This window comes from Fringilla coelebs (assembly GCF_963513975.1).
Source record: "Fringilla coelebs genome assembly, chromosome: 4".
Classification (NCBI taxonomy): domain Eukaryota; kingdom Metazoa; phylum Chordata; class Aves; order Passeriformes; family Fringillidae; genus Fringilla; species Fringilla coelebs.
Window position 1 is genome coordinate 25,991,941 of NC_140032.1, and position 23,094 is coordinate 26,015,034.

At 39.3% G+C, this 23,094-nt stretch overlaps 1 protein-coding gene across 3 annotated transcripts in view; it reads right to left on the bottom strand.

Moving 5' to 3' along the window:
* Positions 1-23,094, bottom strand: part of CORIN (corin, serine peptidase) — a 121,190-nt gene that overhangs the window by 44,869 nt on the left and 53,227 nt on the right. For all 3 annotated transcript variants that reach the window (XM_084204984.1, XM_084204982.1, XM_084204983.1), the window contains exons 5-7: positions 14,701-14,882; positions 5,174-5,287; positions 452-559 (exon numbers count right to left, since the gene is read on the bottom strand). In XM_084204984.1, coding sequence (XP_084061110.1) covers positions 452-559; positions 5,174-5,287; positions 14,701-14,882 — 404 coding nt within the window. The remainder of the gene's footprint in view (positions 1-451; positions 560-5,173; positions 5,288-14,700; positions 14,883-23,094) is intronic.

Genomic DNA, 23,094 nt, shown 5'->3' on the forward strand with positions numbered 1-23,094 from the left:
TAGCTAAGTGTCATGAGAACATGGAAAGTTGATTAACAAGACAGTTTGAAAGAAACAGAATTTGATAATCAAAACATATGACTTCACTATCAATTTTATATAAAAACAGCTCAGCTATAAAACAGTTGGCACCACCAGTGCCCTCATATAGTTTGCTTTACTCTCAGTTAAATCCAGTCAAGCTAGCAAGGAATCATCTTTTGGAATTAAACCAAATTGAAAATAGCAGTATTTATTATAAATACCAAACCCTTTGAGATTTGGACTGACCCAGAACTCTCTTTTAAACCTTTTCAAATTTCAGATAGAATCTGTGAACTGTTTTCACTTTGCTCAAACACAGTAAGAGCAGGGTATATTACTCCTTCAGGAGCTTAAGGAAAAGGTTTACTGGCTTAGGCAGCCCTGATATCTCAAAGACTAGAAAAGCACACAACCACATTTCATTTACCACAATTTTGTTCATCACTAAGGTCCCCACAGTCATCGTATCCATCACAAACAAAGGTGTAATTGAGGCATTTTCCCGTGTCACAACGAAATACATCATTGCTGCAATCTACAAAACAAAGCATGTAAAATGTTAAGGTTGCATTGGAACACTCATATAAACTGTGAACCCTGGAATGTACTGACTACACACAAGATTAGCTAAAGATTCCTTACACCTTACAGCTCTGCATTAATACTGGTGTGTACCAGTTTATGAGAAACTAATCTGGAAGAACAGGAAAAATCAAAAGCCATTTTTAGAAATTTTTACTCTCTCCCCGCCAGGTAGTTTTTTTTGATCAATACCATAAGGAGAGAGTGCTCTGGCTGCACATAGGGACCTAAATGTTTAATTAATTTATACACATAGAGTTCTCAAGCAATGTTGTAGGTTTCACCATTGCAGATTACTAGGAAAATCCAGAGTACCTGATGTGGTTATTAAGTGGAGATGAAGATTCTAACAGCAAAATCAAGATCCCCAGACCCTTCTTTTGAGCCTGCCTTTGGTCTTACAATGATTTCAAATGAGCTTTATGCTTCACACAGTTTGGAGCTCAAATTTGGCCTGGTGCTTTCTCATCAAGTAATTCTTACTGTCAGCCCTAAGTGGGTTTAATGTTTTTTCATGACTGGATGCATCAGTAAAGCCTGCCAGATATTCTCTGAGAATAACCATAATACTTGAATAATATCAGGTTCAATAAAAACATGGAATCTTTGTTGTAGCTGAGCGGGTTGAAGAGAAATTATGGTTTGTGGTATATGCTCCCATCAGTAATAACTTTTGATTTCAAGCACACAGCTAGGAAGTGGGTAACTCAGTTTCACTGCCTTCTTCTAGACTTTTCCTTGACCTCTAGCTTTCCAGGGTGAATGCCAAGATACAGAAAAATTGGGTGGACAACACTGCCTTCCTGTTGGAGCTATGCCACTGGAACCAAGGAAGTCCTTTGTTTCTGTTCTTACTGGCATATGAAGGCATTTTAAATTAGTTATTCCCAGAAAACAGAGAGAGAGCTCAAAAAGCAGGGGCTGGAACCAAAGTGCCTCTTTTCTTCTGAGATGATCAACCACAAAACAACAGAATCATGCTACCACATCCCTCTCTCCTCTTGGCATGATTCCTGTGTTCATGATTGCACTGTGGCTCCCCTTTGAAAGAAGGGGGTCCTTCTAAGGATATTACACACTGAAGGGTGCAGAACTCTTCCAGAAGGTGCAGTGGGGTTTCTACCCTTTCAGATCAATGTCAACCAAGTGTTTCACTTTCTAAGTGAACTTGAACGAGTCACTCTCCTTCCCCCACAGAAGTATTAGTGCTTTCTTTAAGTTTCATATTATCTTAGAAAGCCCAAACAGAATTTATAGCTTAAGAAGAATGAAATGCTTCAGGATAGGAAGTAAAAAAATATGGCTGAGCCATGAGCTACATACTCAATAGTTAATTCAGCTTCAAAAAGAACCATTATTCATAAAACAGGGAATAGCAAAAACCCCGCACTAAACAAAAATAAATTTAAGTTCTTGCTTCCTGTAAGCAGACCAACACCCAGCTGAGAGTAAATTCTAAACATCACTTGTTTTGAATATGCAACAGCATGATGTACTCTGGCAACCTTTAATCTTATTGATCAGTTTGTAACTCTGACAGTTTCTGTGCTTCTTCCACTGCTCCTCCTACAAATGAAACAAAACTGCCTTTTTCTATGTTATTTCCTCTGGATAAATTTACTGTTTAAGTTCCATTCATACCCCTATTCCTGTTTCCATCCATACCTCTCAAGCTGCTGCAGTGTCCTTCAGGGTAGACAAACCACAGGCCCACACAGACAGGGTAAACAAAAAGAACACAAACTTCCTTGCAGGGGAAGAAGATTCACTTGATGAAAATCTAACAGCCTTAATATACATTTTCTTCAAGATATTGGCAATAATGTATTGTAAAGGTAGTTGGTTACTCTATTAAGTAAGATGGGCACTTGGAAGCTGCCACTTGTAAAAGGCTCAAGTTACTTAAGTTTTATAAATTATGGGGATATCCCCACTTTCACAAAATTAAATACAATTTTACTCTACTCCACTAAACACAAATGAAGCCTGGTGAATATTTTGCATTCAACAATTTGGCCCTGAGATAAGCTCAGTTGGTTAAATCATGGTGGAAAAGGCAAGGTGGCAGGTTTGATCCCTGTATGATCCAGATCCAGAAGGACCTGCTGCACATGGGTCTGGGCAAACCCCCAAAACATCCTACCCTCTAAACTGGACAGAGATGGATTTCATGAGTGGACTGTTTGGTGGATAAGGAAGTGGTTGGACGATCACATCCCAAGGGTCTATAGCTCAGAATCCCAAAGGACATCAGTGACCAGTGGTGTCCCTCAGGGCTCTGTACTGGGACCAGTGCTATCTAATGTCTTAATTAATAACACAGATGAAGGGATCAAGCACAGCCTCAGCAAAGCTGCAGATGAGATGGGGAGATGGTGTGGATGTAAAGCTGAGTGGTGTGGTTGGCACACCTGAAGGACAGGATGCCACAGAGAGGGACCTGGACAAGCTCAACAAGTGGGTGCATGGGACTCTTGTGGTCTAACAAGATCAGGCACAAGGTGCTGCACCTGGGTCAGGGAGAACCCTGGTATCAAACAGGGTGGTGAACTAATGGAAAGCAGACCTGCCAAAAAAAAATTGGGGGAACTGGTAAATGAACAGCTGCACGTGACTCAGCAATGTGCACTTGCAGCCCAGAAAGCCAGTTATATCCTGGGCTGCATCAGAAGCAGCATGGCCAGAAGGCTGAGGAAGTGATTTTGTCCCTCTGCTCTGCTCTTGTGAAAGCCCACCTGGACTGCTGCATCCAGCCCTAGGTGCCAAAGCACAGGAAAGACAAGGACCTGTTGGAAAAGGTCCAGTCAAGGCTACAAAAAAGACCATTGGGACGGAACAGCTCTCCTTTGAAGAAAGGCTGAAAGAGTGTTGGGGTTGTTTCTCCTGGAGAAATAGTGGCCTTTCAGCACTTTAGGGAAGCTTATAGGAAAGATTTCAGGAATTTAGGGAAGCTTATAGGAAAGATGGGGATAGACTTTTTAGCTGGGCCTGTTGTTATAGGACAAGGAGTAATAGTTTTAGAAGAGAGTATTTTTGGACTAGACATAAGGAATAAATGTTTTACAATGAGGATGGGGAAACACTGAAACAGGTTACCCACAGAAATGGTAGACACCCCATCCCTGGAAATATTCAGGGTCAGGTTGGACGGCACTCTGAGCAACCTATTCTGTAATTTAATGAGGAGACTTAAGACCATGAGAGGGACAAGGACTGCAAGAAACACAGCATCTTTTATCAGCCAAGCTTTCAGGCAAATAGATCTTCCTTCAGTTTTGCTCTTTCTGCTGTGTAATTCAGGAAAGTTTTATTTGACTTCCATACCCTCTCCTCAACTCCTACCAAGCATCCTAGTGAAAGATGTTCTCTGCTTTTAAACCCTGTATCATTAAACACACAAGCATCCTTTCAAAGGCAATCTTAGCTCCTGAAATTTATGTTTATTTTTTCAAGACATGTAATATATTTATTTTTTTACTACTAATTTCTTCTTTTCCTATTTCTAATAGAACTTGAGCGCCATAGTCTCATAGGCATTTTTAAATTTTTGAGCTTACTTTAAATCTAAAGATACTGCTGACATGAAAAATTGGAAAATAAAAACATACAATACTTTTTACATAATAGACATTATCTCATCCTCCAAGAAATAAATTGTAGGCTATTAAAGGAAAAGCAAGCTCTAGCCTTATTCATATTGAGACCAGGAGGAAATTGCTGTCCTCATTTATTTCTTGGAGTATCCCAGATAAAATCTAACAACAACTTCCTTAAAAGCAACTCTGTGAGTCTTGGAATGCCCAGGCTCTTAAATCACTAATAAGAACTAATCTTCTGAGTTGAGTCTAAACTGCACAGTCTGACATTTTTCAAAGTCTGAATGAGAAATCCTGTTTTGTGGCATCATGTCCTGTACAGTCCCCATTTAGTAATTTTTCCACATCTTCCTCTGTTCTTTTTCTTCTTGCCTTCTCATTGTTTTCTTAAGGTACATTTGCTCCATTTTTCTAAAGGTGTCTGTGTTAACACAGAAAAACACAAAGGAGCTCTAAAGACATGCACTACCACAGACAAATATATAAAAATTAAGCTATCACATATGCACATTCTACTGCAGCACATACTGGGATTAATTTAAATAAATTGCATCCAGGGTTGAAACCAAGAGAACTTTCTAAACAGATGGTCTTGCATCTAGTCTAAAATCAATGCCAAAGACCAGGATAAAGCTACAACAAATAGTATGCAGCTGGTTATCAGAAGTGCTCCTTTCTGATGTACACTACTGATCCATTAAAAAAAAAAAACACAAACAAAAAAGCCCCCAAATACTTCTCATTTCCACAAAGCTCCCTCGAGGCATAAAATTTGATAGCTGAAAAGCACATGCTGTGGCCTGAGTGAGCAAAGCTAAACCCAGTCCACAGGAACTGACAGAGTCCAAATGTCAATATATGCAAACACCATGCAAAGCTCCTGCTCTGTGCCAATAGCCTGCTTCAGCTCCCAGGTTTCCCTGAATGGATTCAGTACTTCAGCAGAACACTGCAAGGTTTAAGAAACTTACTACAATGGACCTCATCACTCCAGTCATCACAGTCGTTGTAGCCATTACACTGCAGTTTCCCTGGGATGCAGATCCCACTGGCACACAGGAAACTCTCCTCTCCTCCACACAGTGCTGTAAGAGAGCAGAAAAGACAGAATGTGGAGAAAAAGCATTAGCTCAACCCTACAAAGTCAGTGATACTAGAGTCTTACAAATGTTAAACTGACATTCAGTAGTTCCCATAGGGATTGAAATGTATTTCCAATTTGGAAAACATTAGGATAGCTCTCAGAGGAATATCACTGAATGCAAGAAGGTCAAGAGGAAAACCTAAAAGAGAAAAAAAAACTTGATTTTTGAGATAGCACAAAGCCATTTAAAACTTCTTTCAGTGAATGGCCCATTTTAAAAGACCTCAACAGGCAGGCATGAAAGACTATTACACCTGCTAAATCTGCCCCTGGGATGAAGGAAGGAGCCTTACATTCTCATGTGGACTATGCCTACAAAAATTTAATAATTTTTGCTTAAGACTTTACTGTACAGCCCTTTGGTACTCCTCACAGTCTGCCAAACCAATAGATATATAGTGGATTCTATGAGGTACCACTTAGCACTAGGCCTGCTTCTTCCATGTTTTTCAAAAATTACAAAGAGCTCCAGCTTGCACTGGCTGCATATTCAACTATTTACCTAGATTTTTAGCTTTATTTGTAGTCCTAGAATAGCAGTCTTTTCTATCACACTATGGCAATGTCTCTACACACAAACACACACACTCTCAGCACCTTCATTATTAGTTTTAAATTTTGTCAGCAGGAGATTTTTTTTTTTCAACATACTTACTTTCTTTTCTAAGCCTCACTATTATTTTATTATCCCCAAGAAACAGGGCTAACTTAGTTAACTGAAACACACACTCCTTATGGAAAATTTGTTTTTAATAAAAAGGAGTAATTTCAAAATCTTTTCTATGACAGCTCCAGGTGTACTGCCCACTTGGACAGCAAATTTTGATTTTACAATACAAACATCATTTTCCAGTTGTGTAATGAGAACATGGTTATTGCAGTGAAAGCTGCTTCTGCAATGTATTTTAAAGGAGGTAAACTCCTAACTCTAGCTTTACTGAACAGTGCCCAAAAGATTAATTAGGTGCCCTAATACTAATTTAAACCAAAGATTTTCAACCAGTTTGTGCCATTTAATGTTTGTGACTCTTCATCAGTGACCAAGTAGTGCAAAACAACCAGTATCATCCTTTTGCACGCCCTTAAGATGTCTTCCTCAGTAGGCTCCCTCACACTGTGTGCTTGGACACATTTCCTAACCTCTAAACGAAGAGTTACAGCCTCATCAGTATTCTATCAGTTTTGGAGGAGTATTATGAACTGAAAAACAGGACAGCCTTAAGACAAACATGAGATTAGACAACAGACACAGTCTCATTTTATAGAGTGAAAAATGAGGCAATGAGATATTGAAGTGAAAGTTAAAAGGACTAATGAATAATAACATCTAAGACACAAAAATCAGCAAGTGATTTCTTTTGGAGGGCAAAGACTGATGTCATTTTACATGTTCAAAGAATAGCTCTTGTTGCCTTTACTTGTAGATGCAAATGTCTCAGTTGCAAATAAACTCCAGCTATACAAATGAAGAGCCCAGTTAGCTGGAAGCATTCAAAGAACAGTAGAGAAAATTTTTATTCAAGTGCCTTGCTCAGCATGGTCCTTGCAACAGTGACAGGGCAAGAATCTCATTTCATCTGATAATGTCACACTTTATTATGAGCCAGTCTTTTTATTTCTCCAGTTCCCTGCCCTATACACTGCATTTCCGGATTTCTGCAGTCACTAAGCTCTACAGGGGCCCCTAGAAACAACAGACTTCCTTGGTATGGAAGTACACTCTGGACACCAGAGTGTATCCCACAGACAATGATGTCAGGTAAAAATAAATATGATAGCATAATCAAAATTTTGTAATTCATCATACAAGAAAGGCTCTTAGAGGTTGAAAAGGCAACTTTAACTGCTGGGTAATCTTACATTCTTCTAACTTGGCCTTTACACAATTTTCTTCCCATTTAAAAAGGAAAAGAGCATAAATAACTCAAAAGGAACTACCTTGATTTGCTTTGATGGAGACCTCCATCAGTACAGAGCTTCACTGGTGTTAAGACAGCAAGAGTAATGGACTTTTGTGTGAATATGCCAGTCTGGCCAGAGAGAATGAAAGTTAACAGCAGGAATATCTGATAACTTTTCTTACAGATCAGAAAAGGTTCCAGGGTTCCATATTCATTTCTGGGCTATGAACAAGTGTGTTGAAGCACTCATAAGTCATCCTGACTCTGCCTCCTTAATACATCTCTGTCTTGTTCTGCTCCTATCCCAAACCACTTCTCCATTTCTGCACACCTAAATTGAGCATTTTGCTTGTATGTTATACATTTATCTTGTATGTTATACAAAAAAAAAGAGGAAGAGTGAAATTGCTTTTCTTTATCTCAGTTTTAGCTTCCAGCTGCAATCAGATGGAATCTTAAGCAATTTTAATCTCACCTCTTGCAGTCTTCTAATAGGTAATGACAGGATATGCTTGGTCCAGTCAGTGCAGTGTTCAGGGCAAGGAGGGAACAGACACTGTGGACAGTACTTCCAATTAATATAATTTCTGCTTTCTACCAAGCTTGTGCAAGAAGTCTTCAGCAGGCTGAAAACCCTTCCATCACACCTCCAAAGATCAGATTTTAATGGAACTTATAAAAGCCTTATCTAATGCTGTAAAACAAACACTTTTGTTGAATGCTAAATTTCAGTATTTGATCTGGAACCTAATGGATTTAGGTATGAAACCATTTATAAGACTTAACTGAACACAGGCTACATAGTCAGAAACCCTGGTATTGTACGAAACAAAGCAGCAGCAGCAGAAGAAATAATGCCTAAAGTAGATGTCTGAAACAGGAAAAACACAGACCATTCCACTCAAAATTACTACAAATTGCAAAGATTTTATTCTACAGAAATATGCTGGGAAATGTTAATTACTGATACCTCTGTAAATAATTTATACATTTATTAATAAAATCATGCAAATATACACACACACAAACTCCTGAAGAAGAATGTTGTATAAAATGAGCCCAAATAAAATGGAAGCAATCCTTGTCAATAGAGAAACTTGCTTGTTTTCGTCCTTACCCAGAAAGTTTTACAATTTGGATTAGCTTCCAAAATCCTGGACTAAACACCAGTGGCAGCAAAGTGTTTAATTTTACCTTGTCTGGTGTACTATCAAAAGTGTCTTTGAGGAGGTAAGACCATTTATTTGCTGTACTTTCCAGATAGTTTACTGGAATGTCATCTATAGAAGATTATGTGGAAAGGTCCCTGGAAAGGAATCCTGAAGAGAGCTCAGACGGAAATAAACATTATTTTACCATCCCCAAGATTGACATCTGGTTGCATTTCAAGGTATAGCAACAGATAAAGCATTCTACAACTGTGAAAATTACCATGGAAAGTACAATTTTTTTTTTTCAAATCAAAGAGGAAACCCCATTTACTATTTAATGCTATGGAAGAAGAGGAATTAAAACAACCAAAAGGCAGTGCTCTTCATGCAATACACTGACAAGCTGTAACATTATGGAACACAATACTATGGATGTAAAACACACACAGACCCATGTAACAAAGGGACACATTAATAGAATAAAAATCTATGGCAGGTCACAAATTACAGAAGAATCCTTTAATCTCAAGCAGATGGAAAATGCAGGAGTATTTGGAAAAGTACTGCCACATAGTCTTGGCCTGTTCTCCTTTTCTGGGCATTTGATTTTGTCAGCTTTTGGAGTCAGAATTATAAAACAGCCAGACTTTTTCTCTTACCCAATATAGTCATAAGAGCACACTGGAACACAGAAGAATCCCTGTATTCTCTCACTTTCAGACTTCCATCACCTGCTCCCTTACCATTTATGTACCCTGCAGGACAGTGTATGCATCTAGCTGCTGTCAATTCTAGAAAGTTTGGATCACACTATGATCACAGTCATGGAATTAGAAAAGCTGGCGACTCCTTACCCCCAGGTAATTGTTCATTTCTCTATTTCCTTAGGATGCAAAATCCTGTGGGAGAAAAAAGACAAAAGACCTTTTCCTTTCACTCAATGATGTGGCCTAAAAAGGCCACATAATAAACTCCAAGCTGGAAAAGAAACCGGCAAAAAACAGGAACACAGGCAGAACAGGAGAATAAAAACAGAGAAAACAACAAAATATAAAGCAGGATCAATAGAATTAAAGAGTGATTTGGTGGGGGAAATAGTTTAAACAACTGTGTGTGTTTCTTCACATGAAACCCCACGACAATCCTGAAAAACATTTTGTTTTCCTCAAAAAATTATTCCATTATTGCTGGTTTTGTAGCTGTTCAGCATCAATGTTACACATACACAAATCATCTCTCTCTCTCCTCTTCACTGCATTAAGTAAATGCAAGGGCACAAAAGAAAGATAGTATCTTCCTGATTTTAAAAGCTTTTTCTCAGAAAAATTATGTACCAGCTGTATATAATTATATTGCCTATAGAAAAATAAATACCTGTTGCAATCAGGTATTCAAATTCTCTATTCAAATTATTCCTCAAAGAGAATCCTCTTAATTAATACCAGTTTGAATGAAGCTATGGGTGACCTAATTGCAGCCTTCCAATACCTGCATGGAGCCTACAAGAAAGATGGAGAGGAACTTTTTACAAGAACACGTACTAATAGGACAAGGGGAATGGCTTCAAACTGAGAGTAGGTTTAGATTAGATATTAGGAACAAAATCTTTACTGTGAGGGTGGTGAGACACTGGAACAGGTTGTCCAGAGAAGTTTTGGATGCCCCATCCCTGGAAGTGTTCAAGGCCAGGTTGGATGGGGCTCTGAGCATCCTGGTCTAGTGGAAGTATGCCTTACTATGGCAGAGGGGTTGGAGTAAGATGATTTTTAAGGTCCCTTCCAACCCAAAATGTCATGACAATGAAGTTAAGTTCAGACTACTTGTGCATCACTTCTTTAACAGAAACAGACATTCATTCTTAATGTCTCTTTAGCAAAAATACAGAAGGGAACAATGTCTCATAACTCCATACTGGAATTTACATAGTTTTGTGGTATAAACAGTAGAAGCATCATATTCACTGCTGCTTTTGAAAGCATTTTACAATTCAAATTAACAGAAAAATAAAATCACTTCAGGGCTTTTTTGCAAGCTCCATGTTAATCTAAATCAGATTATTTTGTTGCTTTACTTCTCATTCAAGCTACTGGGTTATGCTGGCTGGTCAAAGCTAATAAAATAACATTGTAAACAGTGTCAGAGAGAGAGAGAGAGAGAAATGCACAACTGAAATTTTTCTGTGAGTAGGGATATGAATAACAGCCCTCAGGAAGGTTTCTCTGATTTCTTCCCTCCAGAGTGCATTATTGGTTACATGGGGAGGGAATTACTGATTATGCCTCCTGCTCACTCCCTTACATGCTCGTAGCTCATTAAACCTGTGAAACCAGTTCAACCACCTATCTTAAATCTCAAAATATAAATTCTTACAACTATTATTAGGGTAGCTGATTTTCTCATCTATTGAGAATTCACTTGTCACTTATGTAACAGATATCAGTCTGAAGGACATCAGCCTTCAGAGCTGCATCTTTTTCTCAGTGACTCAGAGAATGACTGAATGACTCAGTCATTTTACATTCAGATGTTTTTACTATAATGGCATGGCTTGGATCTTCCAGTAAAATCCGTACATCTGTGTTCACATCAGGGTTGCATTTCATAATAGATGTCCCCACAGTGGTATTGCACACTCAATTTCCAATGCTTGTGGAGCTAAATTTTAGACAAAGATAAATATTAGCCGTGACACATGCCCAGTGTGTATGCTCAAGACAAACCCTATTCTAACCAATAAACATTTTTTAGGAGAACTGTTAACTGTTCCCAGGATAAATGCTCTGGATTCTAACTATAACATGACTCAAGCATATTTTCTCCAACAGGGCTTGGAACTACGGCATTCAAGGATGTTTTTGGAGGAGTGATAATCTTAAATTCAGAAAATGTGGAGGCTATGGAGTTTTTAGCCAAAATCAGACAAAAATAAACAAGAGAAATCAAGAGAAAGTTTTGTTTGAGATTGTGTGACTGGGTGACACTGTACAAGAATCTGTCAAACAAGCAGGTACAGTAGTCAGACCTTAATTTTGATAAACACAGGATGTAACTAAAGATGCAAAAGAGAAACACATCACACAAAACAGATTATATGCAAGGCATATGTGGGCATGGAAGGATTCACTGCATGTAATCTGGAGGCACCAAACCCCAAAAGAAAATACAGAGTTGAGAAATAAACAGTCATAAACTGAGGACATGCCCTCGAAATCTCCAGGAACTGAACCCTAAGAAGAGTGTGAAAAGCAGTTTTTGCTGAGCACTAGATGAAAAGGGATTAGAGCAGAGACTCAGCTTCAGCTGTTTGGTTCTTCTGTGGTCAGAGAAGCAAATTCTCTCAAATAGACAAACTGCAGAAATATTTAAGAACAGTACAGTTTATTTCTGTAGGAGAAGCAGTCTAGTGAACCCAAACTCTTACCTTTTTCAGTCACAGAGGAATTACATAAGAACCATTCTTTCAAATAAAAATAAAGGTCAAAATATTCTCCTTCTTCATAGAATCACGGAATCTCCTTATTCATAGAATTCATAGAATCACAGAGGGGTTTGGGTTGGAAGAGACCTTAAATATCATCTTACTCCAACCCCTCTGCCATTGTAAGGCACACCTTCCACTTGACCAGGCTGCTCAGAGCCCCATCCTACCGGGCCTTGAACACTTCCAGGGATGGAGCATCCGAAACTTCTCTGGGCAACCTGTTCCAGTGCCTCACCACCCTCACAGATTTTGTTCCTAACATCTAATCTAAACCTACTCTCAGTTTGAAGCCCTTCCCCCTTGTCCAGACACCACACATTTTTGTAAATAGTCTGTCTCCATCTTTCTCGTAGGCTCCCTGCAAGTCCTGGAAGACAGTTCAATTATAGTCCCTCGTTCTACATGAAAACCATTCCTATTCAAGCATCATGCACAATGAAAAATTCAATTTTAAAAACCCCTTTTGTTTTATGCAACAGGATGTCAGAACTGACAATAAGTAGGACAATAAGGGTGTCCACACTCGGTCAGGTAGGAACAGCAAATCTCACAACTGGCTGTACATTTTTTCCCCTGGTAAGAAAAAATGAGCTTCCACTGAGTACTTACCTCTAATTTCTGCAGTTCACTACCAGATGAATACCAATCCTGCCATACAGATTATGGAATAATCATTAACCAGGCACTACTCTTAAAAGTTCCTTCTCTAACAATAGTAAATATATTATTTTAGCCACAGGCTGTTCTGAAGCTTGGAAGTTTCATAAGTGACAAATTTCTTCTGGCTTATTCTAAGCTTAGCTCTTTAAACTTGGTGGGGCTTTTGAACACTCTGACCAGCTGTAACAATCAATGGTTACAGCAACCCTGTGAGCTAAAAGGACAGTTTTAGTCCCACTTTACACAGAGAATTTAAGGCACAGAAAATAAAAAAAGCATTTTAAATTTACTTGCTTACTGTTCCAATTTGGAGAGATCCATTAGACCTAATTTTTTCAGCCTACATATCACAAATTTTTATCATATAGTTAAGACACTGGTCCCAGCAGCTTTCACTACAGCAACTTGCACAAAAGACCACAGGACTCTATAATAAAAATTTGTGGACAGTGTTCAATTTAATTGGCAATCATTCAACTTCGAAAAGACACAATCCTTTGGATCCTTCCCTACCTCAGCCAACACAAAAGTTCACACAGATGAAGGTAAGTATGGACAACAGCCTCCTTTGCTTCATGACTTTTCAAAAATATGCCTTTAGAGCTGGAGAAAATCCAACTGGTAAAAGACTTGGTCTAATAATCTTAGGCTATATCATTATGTATACTCAGGAACTACAAGGAGGTAGCCCAGGATATATAATCTATTTTAATTGTACCATTAACTAACATTTCAAGATAGAATGTATAACCTCCCTGATCTTTTAAGGTAGTTTTAAAGAATTTCTCGGGGGTTTTTAATTAAAAAACTGAAAAACAGTGTTCATCACACCATTTCTTCTTGTTTATTGTCACACAGAAGTCATTAAGAAAGTCAGAACTCACAGACAGACCATACAAGCCTCAGTCTCTCCATCTCACAGAAAGCCTATCAACAGCAAAGTCTCAGATGACAGCAAGGGAACTCCAGCAATGGGGTCAGTGAGAAAAAAAGTCAGGCTTACTGCTCTCAGGTGTGATCTCACCTCTAGATTTGGATCGAGAGAACACAGCAGCACCTCTGAGGAGATGGAAATGCTTTGTTTTTAGAGATTGGCTGAAAACCTGCCCAGTAGAAAATGACCAGAGAGTGCTGGTTGACAGCTGGCTGAACAGGAGCCAGATGTGCCCAGGTGGCCAAGAAGGCCAATGGCACCCTGGCCTGTATCAGCAACAGTGTGGCCAGCAGGAGCAGGGCAGGGACTGTCCCCTGCTATTCTTGGCACTGGTGAAGCCACAGCTGGAATCCTGTGCTTAGTTTGGCACCCCAGTAAGACATTGAGGGGCTGGAGCATGTCTAGAGAAGGGCAACGGAGCTGGGCAAGGGTTTATAGAGCACAGGCCCTATGAGGAGTGGTGACGGATCTGGGGTTATCTGGCCTGGGAAAAATGCTCAGGGGAGACCTGATCACTCCCTACAACTGCCAGAAAGGAGGTTGTATAAAGGTGGCAGTGAGTGTCTTCCTCCAGGTAACAAGCAATATGACAAGAGGAAAAAGCTCAAGGAGAACCAGGAGAGGTTTAGATTGGAGATTAGGAAAAAATTTCTCCATGGGAAGGCTGGTCAGTCATTGGAACTGGCTTCCCAGGGAAGTGGTGTAATCATCTCTGAAGGTATCTACAGGATGCACAGACGTGACACTTAGGGACATGGTTTTGTGGTGGATTTGGCAGTACTGAGTTAACAGCTGGACTGGATGACCTTCAATATCTTTTTCGAGACAAAAAATTATTCTATGACTTAATGTCTGGGTGTATAAAGACCATGCTTTTTGAGAAGTTTACCTCTTGATCAGTTTTGGGCTCATTTTTACAGCAAGGAAAAAGGAGATACACTTGAAATTTGGCCTGTGCATCAGGTTCCTACTCCAAATAACAACAAAAAGTCAATAGGTCATATTACTTTCCTCTAACCTTCTTTCCTTGAAACAGCTGAATCAGCCTGAACAATTAAAGTACTGCAATCTATAATCAACTGACAACGAGACTTTATTACAGTAATAAGATGGAACACAGAACAATAAATAACACTTTCACCCCAGAGCTTTTCCTACACAGGAAGAAAATGAATTATTAAATGAAAACTCATAAACACAGTGTAACAGTTAAGAATGGAAACATACACTGCTTTCCTTTTTCTTGGTGTGGTGAGAAGCATACCCTTGTAGTGGTGTCATTCTCAGTTTTGTTCTGGAATTGAGAGCACTTCAAGAAGTCTGGCCAAGAAGCATTCACCATACCCAGGACTGGTTCACAGCCTTCTTTTGCTGCCTCACAAAACGTCCTGCAGGGCAAGAGGCCTCGACTAAAGAAAAGAGACAGAGCAAAATTAAAAATTATTATTACTTTAGCAGGTTGTGAGAAGTTTTTAGAAAGCACAGAAAGTAATAATAAGTGCTTTTGACAAATTTTGCACTCTACAGAGCTACACCCATACCCTTACAGTGACTAAATTTCCAACACAACTTTTTTTGCAGTTTCTGTTTAAATTACTGCAGAACCTCTTATGCTTTAGCAAATTAAATTCTGCTTTATTCATAACTACAATATCACAGACTGATCTTTTTCCTGGTGCACCACAGACATCTTTCTCTTTACGTCTGACTCTCAGTTGTTCCTGCCCATCTCAAAACCATGGCTAGAATTCCCTATTCAGTCACAAGGAAGTGGCCCAAACTGAAGAAGTCTACAGTACCCAAAAATTTACCAACTTAGTGTTTCATTTTACAGTAACAGAGAATAACATGGTACTTTTAGCAACTGTGTGACATGGCAGCAACCACGAGAAAGAAATATAAAAGCTGTCAGAGCTGCCTCACTACAATGGTAACTAAGAGATTGATGTAAAGCAAAATACTCACTTGCATTAGTATTTTGAAGTCAGTATGGTTGCCTTTCTCTGCTTAGTATCTAAAAAGACAAGTGTGCTGCCAGTGTTGTTACTGAGTTCATTACATACTCTGGCTGGAACCACTTTTTAAAAAAAAGGTGGTTTTAGAGATGCATTCTCCAGGTGATGCTAAGGACTTTTACACAATGCACTTCACACGCTGCAGTATTGAACTTATCTCAGAAACAAGTCAAGGAATTTATCTCTAAAATTGTCTCTTGCAGCTTCTGGGATGGCAGATTATTGTTGCTGGTAAAGAACCATATATATTCTAAAATAGCCCTTTTCACCACCAGATTATTTTACTGTGATCTGTTGAAAGACAGAAAAATTTTGCAACGAAGATCACCTATATGGCTGTGTACAAAACCAAGAATGGTTTCATCTGAAGAGAGAAGAGCTGCCATTTATTAGTTCTGCACATTGTACTGGCAAAGTTCCTCCAACTTGTAAAGGTTCTTCACATAAAGATGTTCTGAAACACTCTTCTGCTTTGTACAGAACCTATTCAATATGAAGAGAAAGAAAGGGCACAAGAGCTCTTTAGCAGCCATCACTGCCTCCTGTCTGGAGCCTGAGAAACTCCTTAAATAAAGAGGATTTGACAGGGCAAGTGACTGTCTCCAGACATTTTTAAGCTCATCCTTCCCTTCCTTCCCTCCCTCCCTCCCTCCTTCCTTCCTTCCAACACTTCTGGTTTTACAGAGATTCCCTAATATGGAAAAATGCCTAAAGAAATGCTGCTACTTACTACAGAAAGCACTTGAGTTTCAAAATATCTGTAAGAAATAAGATGTCACAAAACTAAAGTGGAGTATTGATTTGACCTGTTGGTGATAACCCTGTCTTTCATTCAATCTGATATACTTAATTTAACTTTCTGTTCATTTTTTACAAAGACACAAAATATGCTACAAAACTGTATTACAGTGAAAAGTATTGTAAGCAGCAATTCTACCTCATTTACTGGCGCAAGGGAGCACACCTGATAATCACATGTAGTAATCTGAAGGCGTTACATTCTGCTAAGTTTATTTTTTGATCTCAAAAAAAAGTGTTAGTAGGGACATTACTTGAATTTAACAGGCCTCCAACAGAGATCTACTTGAGTTTGTCACAGTTAACTAGTCTGTACATGATTTCTACAAATGGGAATGCTATTTGAAAAAAATCCCAAACAAACAAAACATAAAGAGCTCTTGAGGACTCTCAGACAAAGTTTCATAAAAGTCTGGAGTATTTGATATGATCTCTGTTTTTCCTGACCCACAACTAAATCATTAACTTTTAAAGCACCACACCTCAGCTATAGCCTGACATTTAGCAACCAGGCAACAGTAGTATGTGTACGTCAATATCATCAAATGTAACTATAGTAAACTTCCATCTCTATGGTTCCTTGTTTCCAAAGGTCTTTAAACATACTGAACATTCATTTAAATCAAAACTTAAAAAATAATATTAAACAGTTATATTAAAATACAAATATGCAGAGTTATACTTACACGCAATTGTTAAAAAGCTTCTAAAAATGTCAGGAGTAATTTTTTTCAGAAGATCTATCTGCACATTGAATTTTTTACATCTATATGAGGAAAAAACCCAAAAATACAAAAAGTTCACGTTGTTTATTTATATGATATTGGATTTGCATGGCAAGGTTCTTGTAGTGGGAGAGATACAGGGGTGCCTCCTGTAAGAAGCTGCCAGAAACTTCTGCGTCTGAGAGAGCCAACTCCAGTCAGATACAAGACAGACCTACCACTGGCCAAAGCTGAGCCCATCACTGACAGCTGTTGTACCTCTGCAATAGCTAAGGAGGCAGGGAAAAAAATCTGTGCAAGGCAACTGCAGCCAGGAGAAAGGAGTGAGAATATGGGAAAGAAGCAACTCTGTAGACACCAAGGCCAGTGCAGCAGGAGGGGCAGCAGGTGCAGCCCTGGAGGACCCCGCTCTGGAACAGGTGGATGCCCAAAGGAAGCTGTGACCCTGCGGGATCCCACACTGGAGCAGGTTTGCTGGCAGAACTTGTGACCCTGTGGTGAACCTACACTGGAGCAGCCTCAAGTTCCTGAAGGACTGCACACTGTGCAAGGGACCCAAACTGTAGCAGTTCATGAAGAGCCTAGCCCATGGTAAGGACTGACGCTGGAGAAGTTCATGGAGCACTGTGTCCCATAGGAGGGACCCCATGGTGGAGCAGAGGAAGAGTGTGAGGAGTCCTTCTCCTGAGAAGGAAGGAGTGACAGTGACAATGTGTGATGAACTGACCCACACTTGCCATCCCCCTGCACCTCTGATGGGACAGGAGGTAGAGAATTCATGACCAAAGCTAAACACAGGAAGAAAAGAGGGATGTAAAGAAGTTGTTTTAAGATTTGGGGTTTCTTTTCTCATTGCCCTGCTCTGATTTGACTGACAATGAATTAAATTACTTTCCCCATGTTGAGCCTGTTTGCCTATGACAGTAGCTGGTGAGGGATCTCTCCTTGTCCACATCTTGATCCATGAGACTTGTTCTGTATTCTCTCCCTGGTCCAGCTGAGGAAGGGAGTAACAGAGCAGCTTTGGAGAGCACCTGGTGACCAGCCAGGGTCAAACCACAGACATGCACAGAACAGTAATAATTTGGAAATTACCAGTCTTCTAAAAGACAACTACGTAGTGATCAAATAACCAAGCAGAATTTGTAGTCTCTAGAGAAGCTCTGACAAATCAGAAAACATGGGATTATCCAGCAATTACTGCAATATTTGGCCCAGTTTCAATGTTGAGTCATGTGTGCTCCATAAATTAAATATTTCTGGATAATGATCAAGATAAGTATGGACTTATTGCTTAATTTGCTGGAGGATGAAAATATTATTAATAGTCTTTATCTTGATTAGTCGTATTTACAGCTACTCAGAGACCAATCACTTAAAAAATGAACTGGCAGGTCTATGGCAATCTTACCATAATTGATTTGGCACCACTGGCAGGCACAGAAGCAAGCTGTAACATATTAGTGTGTGATTCAGCTCATCGGGATACTAAAAGAAAAGCTCCTGAAATTGGAGTTTGATGAGAGAAAAAAAATATGACAGACTTTTATCTCTGTGGTTGGTTTCCCCAGACCCAAAACCCACACGTCAGTAAATTCAGCTGCAAAGAAATACCAACATTAAGAAACGTAGGGAACAAAAAATTTAAAAAAGACATCTTCTTTACTGTTTATTAAAAAGCATATTAAAAGTAGAGAGAATATATGAGGGCTTTAAATTTGCATAAGGTATCTTTGAAGAAGCCAGCTATCAGAAGTTTTGTATTAAATACTCATTGAAGCACATATATTCAATACAGTATATACTCTGTTAAGTGATTTTAAGTTTCCAAAGAGGTTAAACACTGCCTGAAAGCAGTGTTTAAGATCTGACTCCTTGTCAAGACAATCACCTAGTGTTCACTGACACTGGAACTCAGACTGCCTGACTGTAATCCTACGGGGACCTACTCCTCATAACTCAGAGATATTTTACACATTTTTAGATTAATTTTTTTCAGAATTTACTCCTTCTCTTCTTTGCAATCACATTACCATGAGCAGGGGTCCTCAGTAGACTCTGTTTCTTGAGTGGTTGTTTTGAGTACTAGAAGTTATCAAAGAAATAATACTCTAAGAAGCAGTAAGGAGAGGGAAGATCCTCATGGGGACTGTTTTCCTCTTGCTGCAGAATTTAGCACATTTTCTAAGGTTAGCTCAAGATTCACGTTAGCCTGACTCCCAACCTCAGCAGACACTGAGGGCATGTCTTTTCTGAAAGCAGCAGCACTGTATGCAGCTTGGTTCTCAAAAGCCTGGATCTGGTTCTGTGCTACTTTCACTTTTGCTGCTTGTAAGAGCTGTTTTTAGGCTGTAAATAAGAGGTCAAATAACTCATTCAACTCTAGAGCAATGTGACAAGAAAAAAAGCACCTTTTTCTCATCTGGCAATTGATTGGGTTGTCCAAAAGGATACAGACAAAGAAGGAATAAGATGTCACGAGAGGGAGAAGTAGAAATTGCTAGAGCTGACAAAAGCATTAAATTAAATAAATTTAACAATTAGCCATCCTGCAGAAGCTCCCCATGCAACCTGGTAAATACAATAATATATCTAGTGCTTATTATTATCTGTGGTATTTCTTTGTGTCTTCACAACAGTGTCTTCACCGGTAAAAGCACTGCTATAGACATGCCCCATTGAGAAATTCAATATTGCAGTTTTACAGGTTAAAACAATAGAGGGTAAATGATTTGCAAAAGGCTTACAATCAAGCTGTTATGCCAGAGCTGAAAATGCAGCATGAAGATCACTCTGAGAACACACAACTGTTGGCTGCATTGCTAAAGGTCACATTTGTGGCTCATTAGACAACCTGACTGCAGGCAGACTGATGAACATTTTCAGCTGCTGCTGGTTCTCATTACTGTTTTTTCTCCAGCTTCATCTCTTCAGTTGTTTCAGGATAACTTTTTCTGTGGCCACACAATAAGCTGTCTTCAGGTACTGGGACAAGTTAAAAACAAGTGAAGGGTATTTTGCTGTATCATTTATACACAGGCACGCATGCTAAGAATGGTGATAGATCTCAGGCCCGAGGCAAAATAAATGAACAATAAATACAGTTGTGAGAGATTGCAAGGACAAACTGAAACACCATGAAATAATGGGAAGAAGAAAACTGAGGGTACTCCTTATTCTACAGCCCTGAAATCAAACAAGTTGAAGTGATTAGCTCACACACCAGCCTTTGTGTGTTCTAACTGTCTTTAATACTTTTCATTATATTCTAACAATAACTTCCAGGCAATATAAAGGTCAGAAAAAGAAGTTTCTACAGCAGAGCAAACGCACACACCCAGGATTACAGTTTTCTCTTTTCACAAGAGTGACCATTCTTGTGAAATCTTCCTCTCTTGCCCTCTCACAAGTACTCCAATATGGAGAGCAGCACAGTCACTGACAGAGTTTTATGAGACAAACTCATAAACATCTCAATATCACTTCTTGATTCATGGATTTAAAAGAAATTGGCTGCTGATGTTTCACATAATCAAGAAAATTATGCATTTTTATCTTTACTTGTTTGGTTTTCATCTCCAACTTGCAAGTTCATTTGAAATTTTGAATTTCTATTTTGTCTCTTAGATAGGGGTTTAAATATGAAATTTGCTTCTTTACATAATAAAATCTGAAAAGAAAGCAAGATTATTTTCGATTTTTATATTTATTTCACTTGACAAACTGGTATTGAATCCATATAGCAACATTGAAAGACGGCATCTCAATTCCATGGAACACTTTGTAACACTAAAAGCAAAGCAGTACCTCCCACCTAGTTTTTAGCTTAAATGCATGTAGTGTTTTCTCAAAACAGGTTCCTGTGTATAAGTACAAAGATGCAGAATTACCTGTAAAAGGACAGGACCCACAGCCTGAGAAACATGGAACATCTTAAAGGAGAAAAAAGGCCTCAGAGGTGAACCTGGTAAAAGGCATAGCAGCTCAGTTTCCTGGAAGTGGGAGCCTGAATAATGGGGGGTTGCAGCTGTTTAGACAAGTTCAAGGCCTTGCATGAACTGGCTGAACTGCAGGTAAGTGTCCACTCATCTGCCCTACAGGGATTCAGCATAAGGATTTACAGCTAGTGCAGAAGGCCAGTTCTAATTCATACACCCATGAATACCCCATTTGCTGTCATGAAGCTTGGCAACTGCAAATGAGCCACAAGAGGAGTGCCCTTTCCAAGAGACTGAAAAAAGCCTGGGTTATACAATGAGAATGAAAAAGATGGAGATACTTAATGGATTGCCTGCAGCATGGAAGAAAAATCTGTTTAAAGGCTATGAGAACAGAAAAGTGGCAAAACCAAATTCAATGAAAAAGCTGGACTAGAATCTCTTCTGTGGGTGCACAAAGATTTTTTTCACTAAGAATGACAGTTCGAATTAACTACTCCTTAATAGTTGCTATATCTTATGTTAACAGGAAAGAGACAGCTAAAGAGCTATACTTGCAAAAGTCTTAGAACACATCTACTATCCAAGAATACCATACCTAAGAAAGAGCTCACACAGAACTCTGAAAGCTGTTCAGACGGGGGGAAATATGGATTCCTGATTCCAGTGAAAGTGGAACTGGGAACAAATCCAAATATACCATTAGATTAAAAAGACTCTTCTTATCCATCCAAAAATGAGTAAAGGAAGCAGCAGCTGCTGTTGAATTTTACTTCATCTACATCAACTGCTGTTATTTAACATCTCTTTCAGGCTTAGAAATGCTCTTCAGACAATGCGGCCAAACTGTTGATATCCTTAAGGATGGACACGTACAGTCTCTAAAATGCAAGTAGAATGGTTTGCCAGTGCAGTAATATTTTGTAGACAAAGCCCAAATAAACTATTTTGACCAAAATAAGGAGTCACATCTGAGTCAGCAGTGAGCTGTGGCAGCCAGGAGGGACAACGCTGTCTGGGGGCCATCAGGCACAGCATCACCAGCTGGGCAAGGGAGGGGATTGTCCTGATCTGTTCTGCACTGGGGCAGCCTCACCTCAAGTCCTGGGGGCAGTTTTGGGTGCCACAATGTAAGACAGATATTAAACTATTGAAGAGCGTCCGAAGGAGGGTAATAAAGATGATGAAGGGTCTAGAGAGGAACCCACACGAGAAGAGACTGAGGACACTCGGACTGTTCAGTTTGGAGACAAGGAGACTGAGAGGAGGAGACCTCAGCACAGTCTGCAACTTCCTCATAAGGGGAAGTGGAGGGGCAGATGCTGACCTCTTTAAGTTTGTGACCAGTGACAGGACTCGAGGAAACAGCCTGAAGCTGAGTCAGGGGAGGTTTAGGTTGGATATCAGGAGAAGTTCTTCACCCAGAGGATGTTTGGGCACTGGAACAGGCTCCCTAGGGAAGTGGTCACAGCACCAGCCTGACAGAGTTCAAGAAGCACTTGGACAATTCTCTCAGGCACAGGGTGTGACGCTTGCAGATGGTCCTGTGCAGGGCCAGGAGTTGGACTTTGAGATCCTTGGGGGTACCTTCCAACCGAGGATATTGTATGATTCCGTGAATCAGCAAGAAACAAATTCAAAAATCCCCTCTGACTCCTCAGTCACTTTCCATGACAGCACAATACATCACAAGCTGAGCTTATAACACACCATAAACAATCAGAAACTCCTAAAGTATAAACTGTACAGCCAATGCATAAATATTGCAATGTAGCATTGAAAAGAAAAAAATCTATCAAAAATTTTCAGTGCATTCTGTGCAATGACCATAATCAGCTGGGATGATCTGTCCTGACTAAAGCAATCAGCCCTTCCAGATTTCTCTTCTTGATCCCATCACTTGATTCAAAGACAACAGTGAAAATGGGAGAGAGGCACTAAATAAATTTATTAGAGCTTTAGTTCAGCCTTGAATCTGTTGAAATAAGTATTATTAAGAATACTGCTACAACTACGAGCTACTTTTATAATCTCCTACTATCTGCCAAAATGACCCCTAAATGAAGTCATATTTCTGAAAAATCTTGCCTAGTATTCGTTATGCAAATTATGAACACACTATTTATTTAGTTTACTCTATAGAAA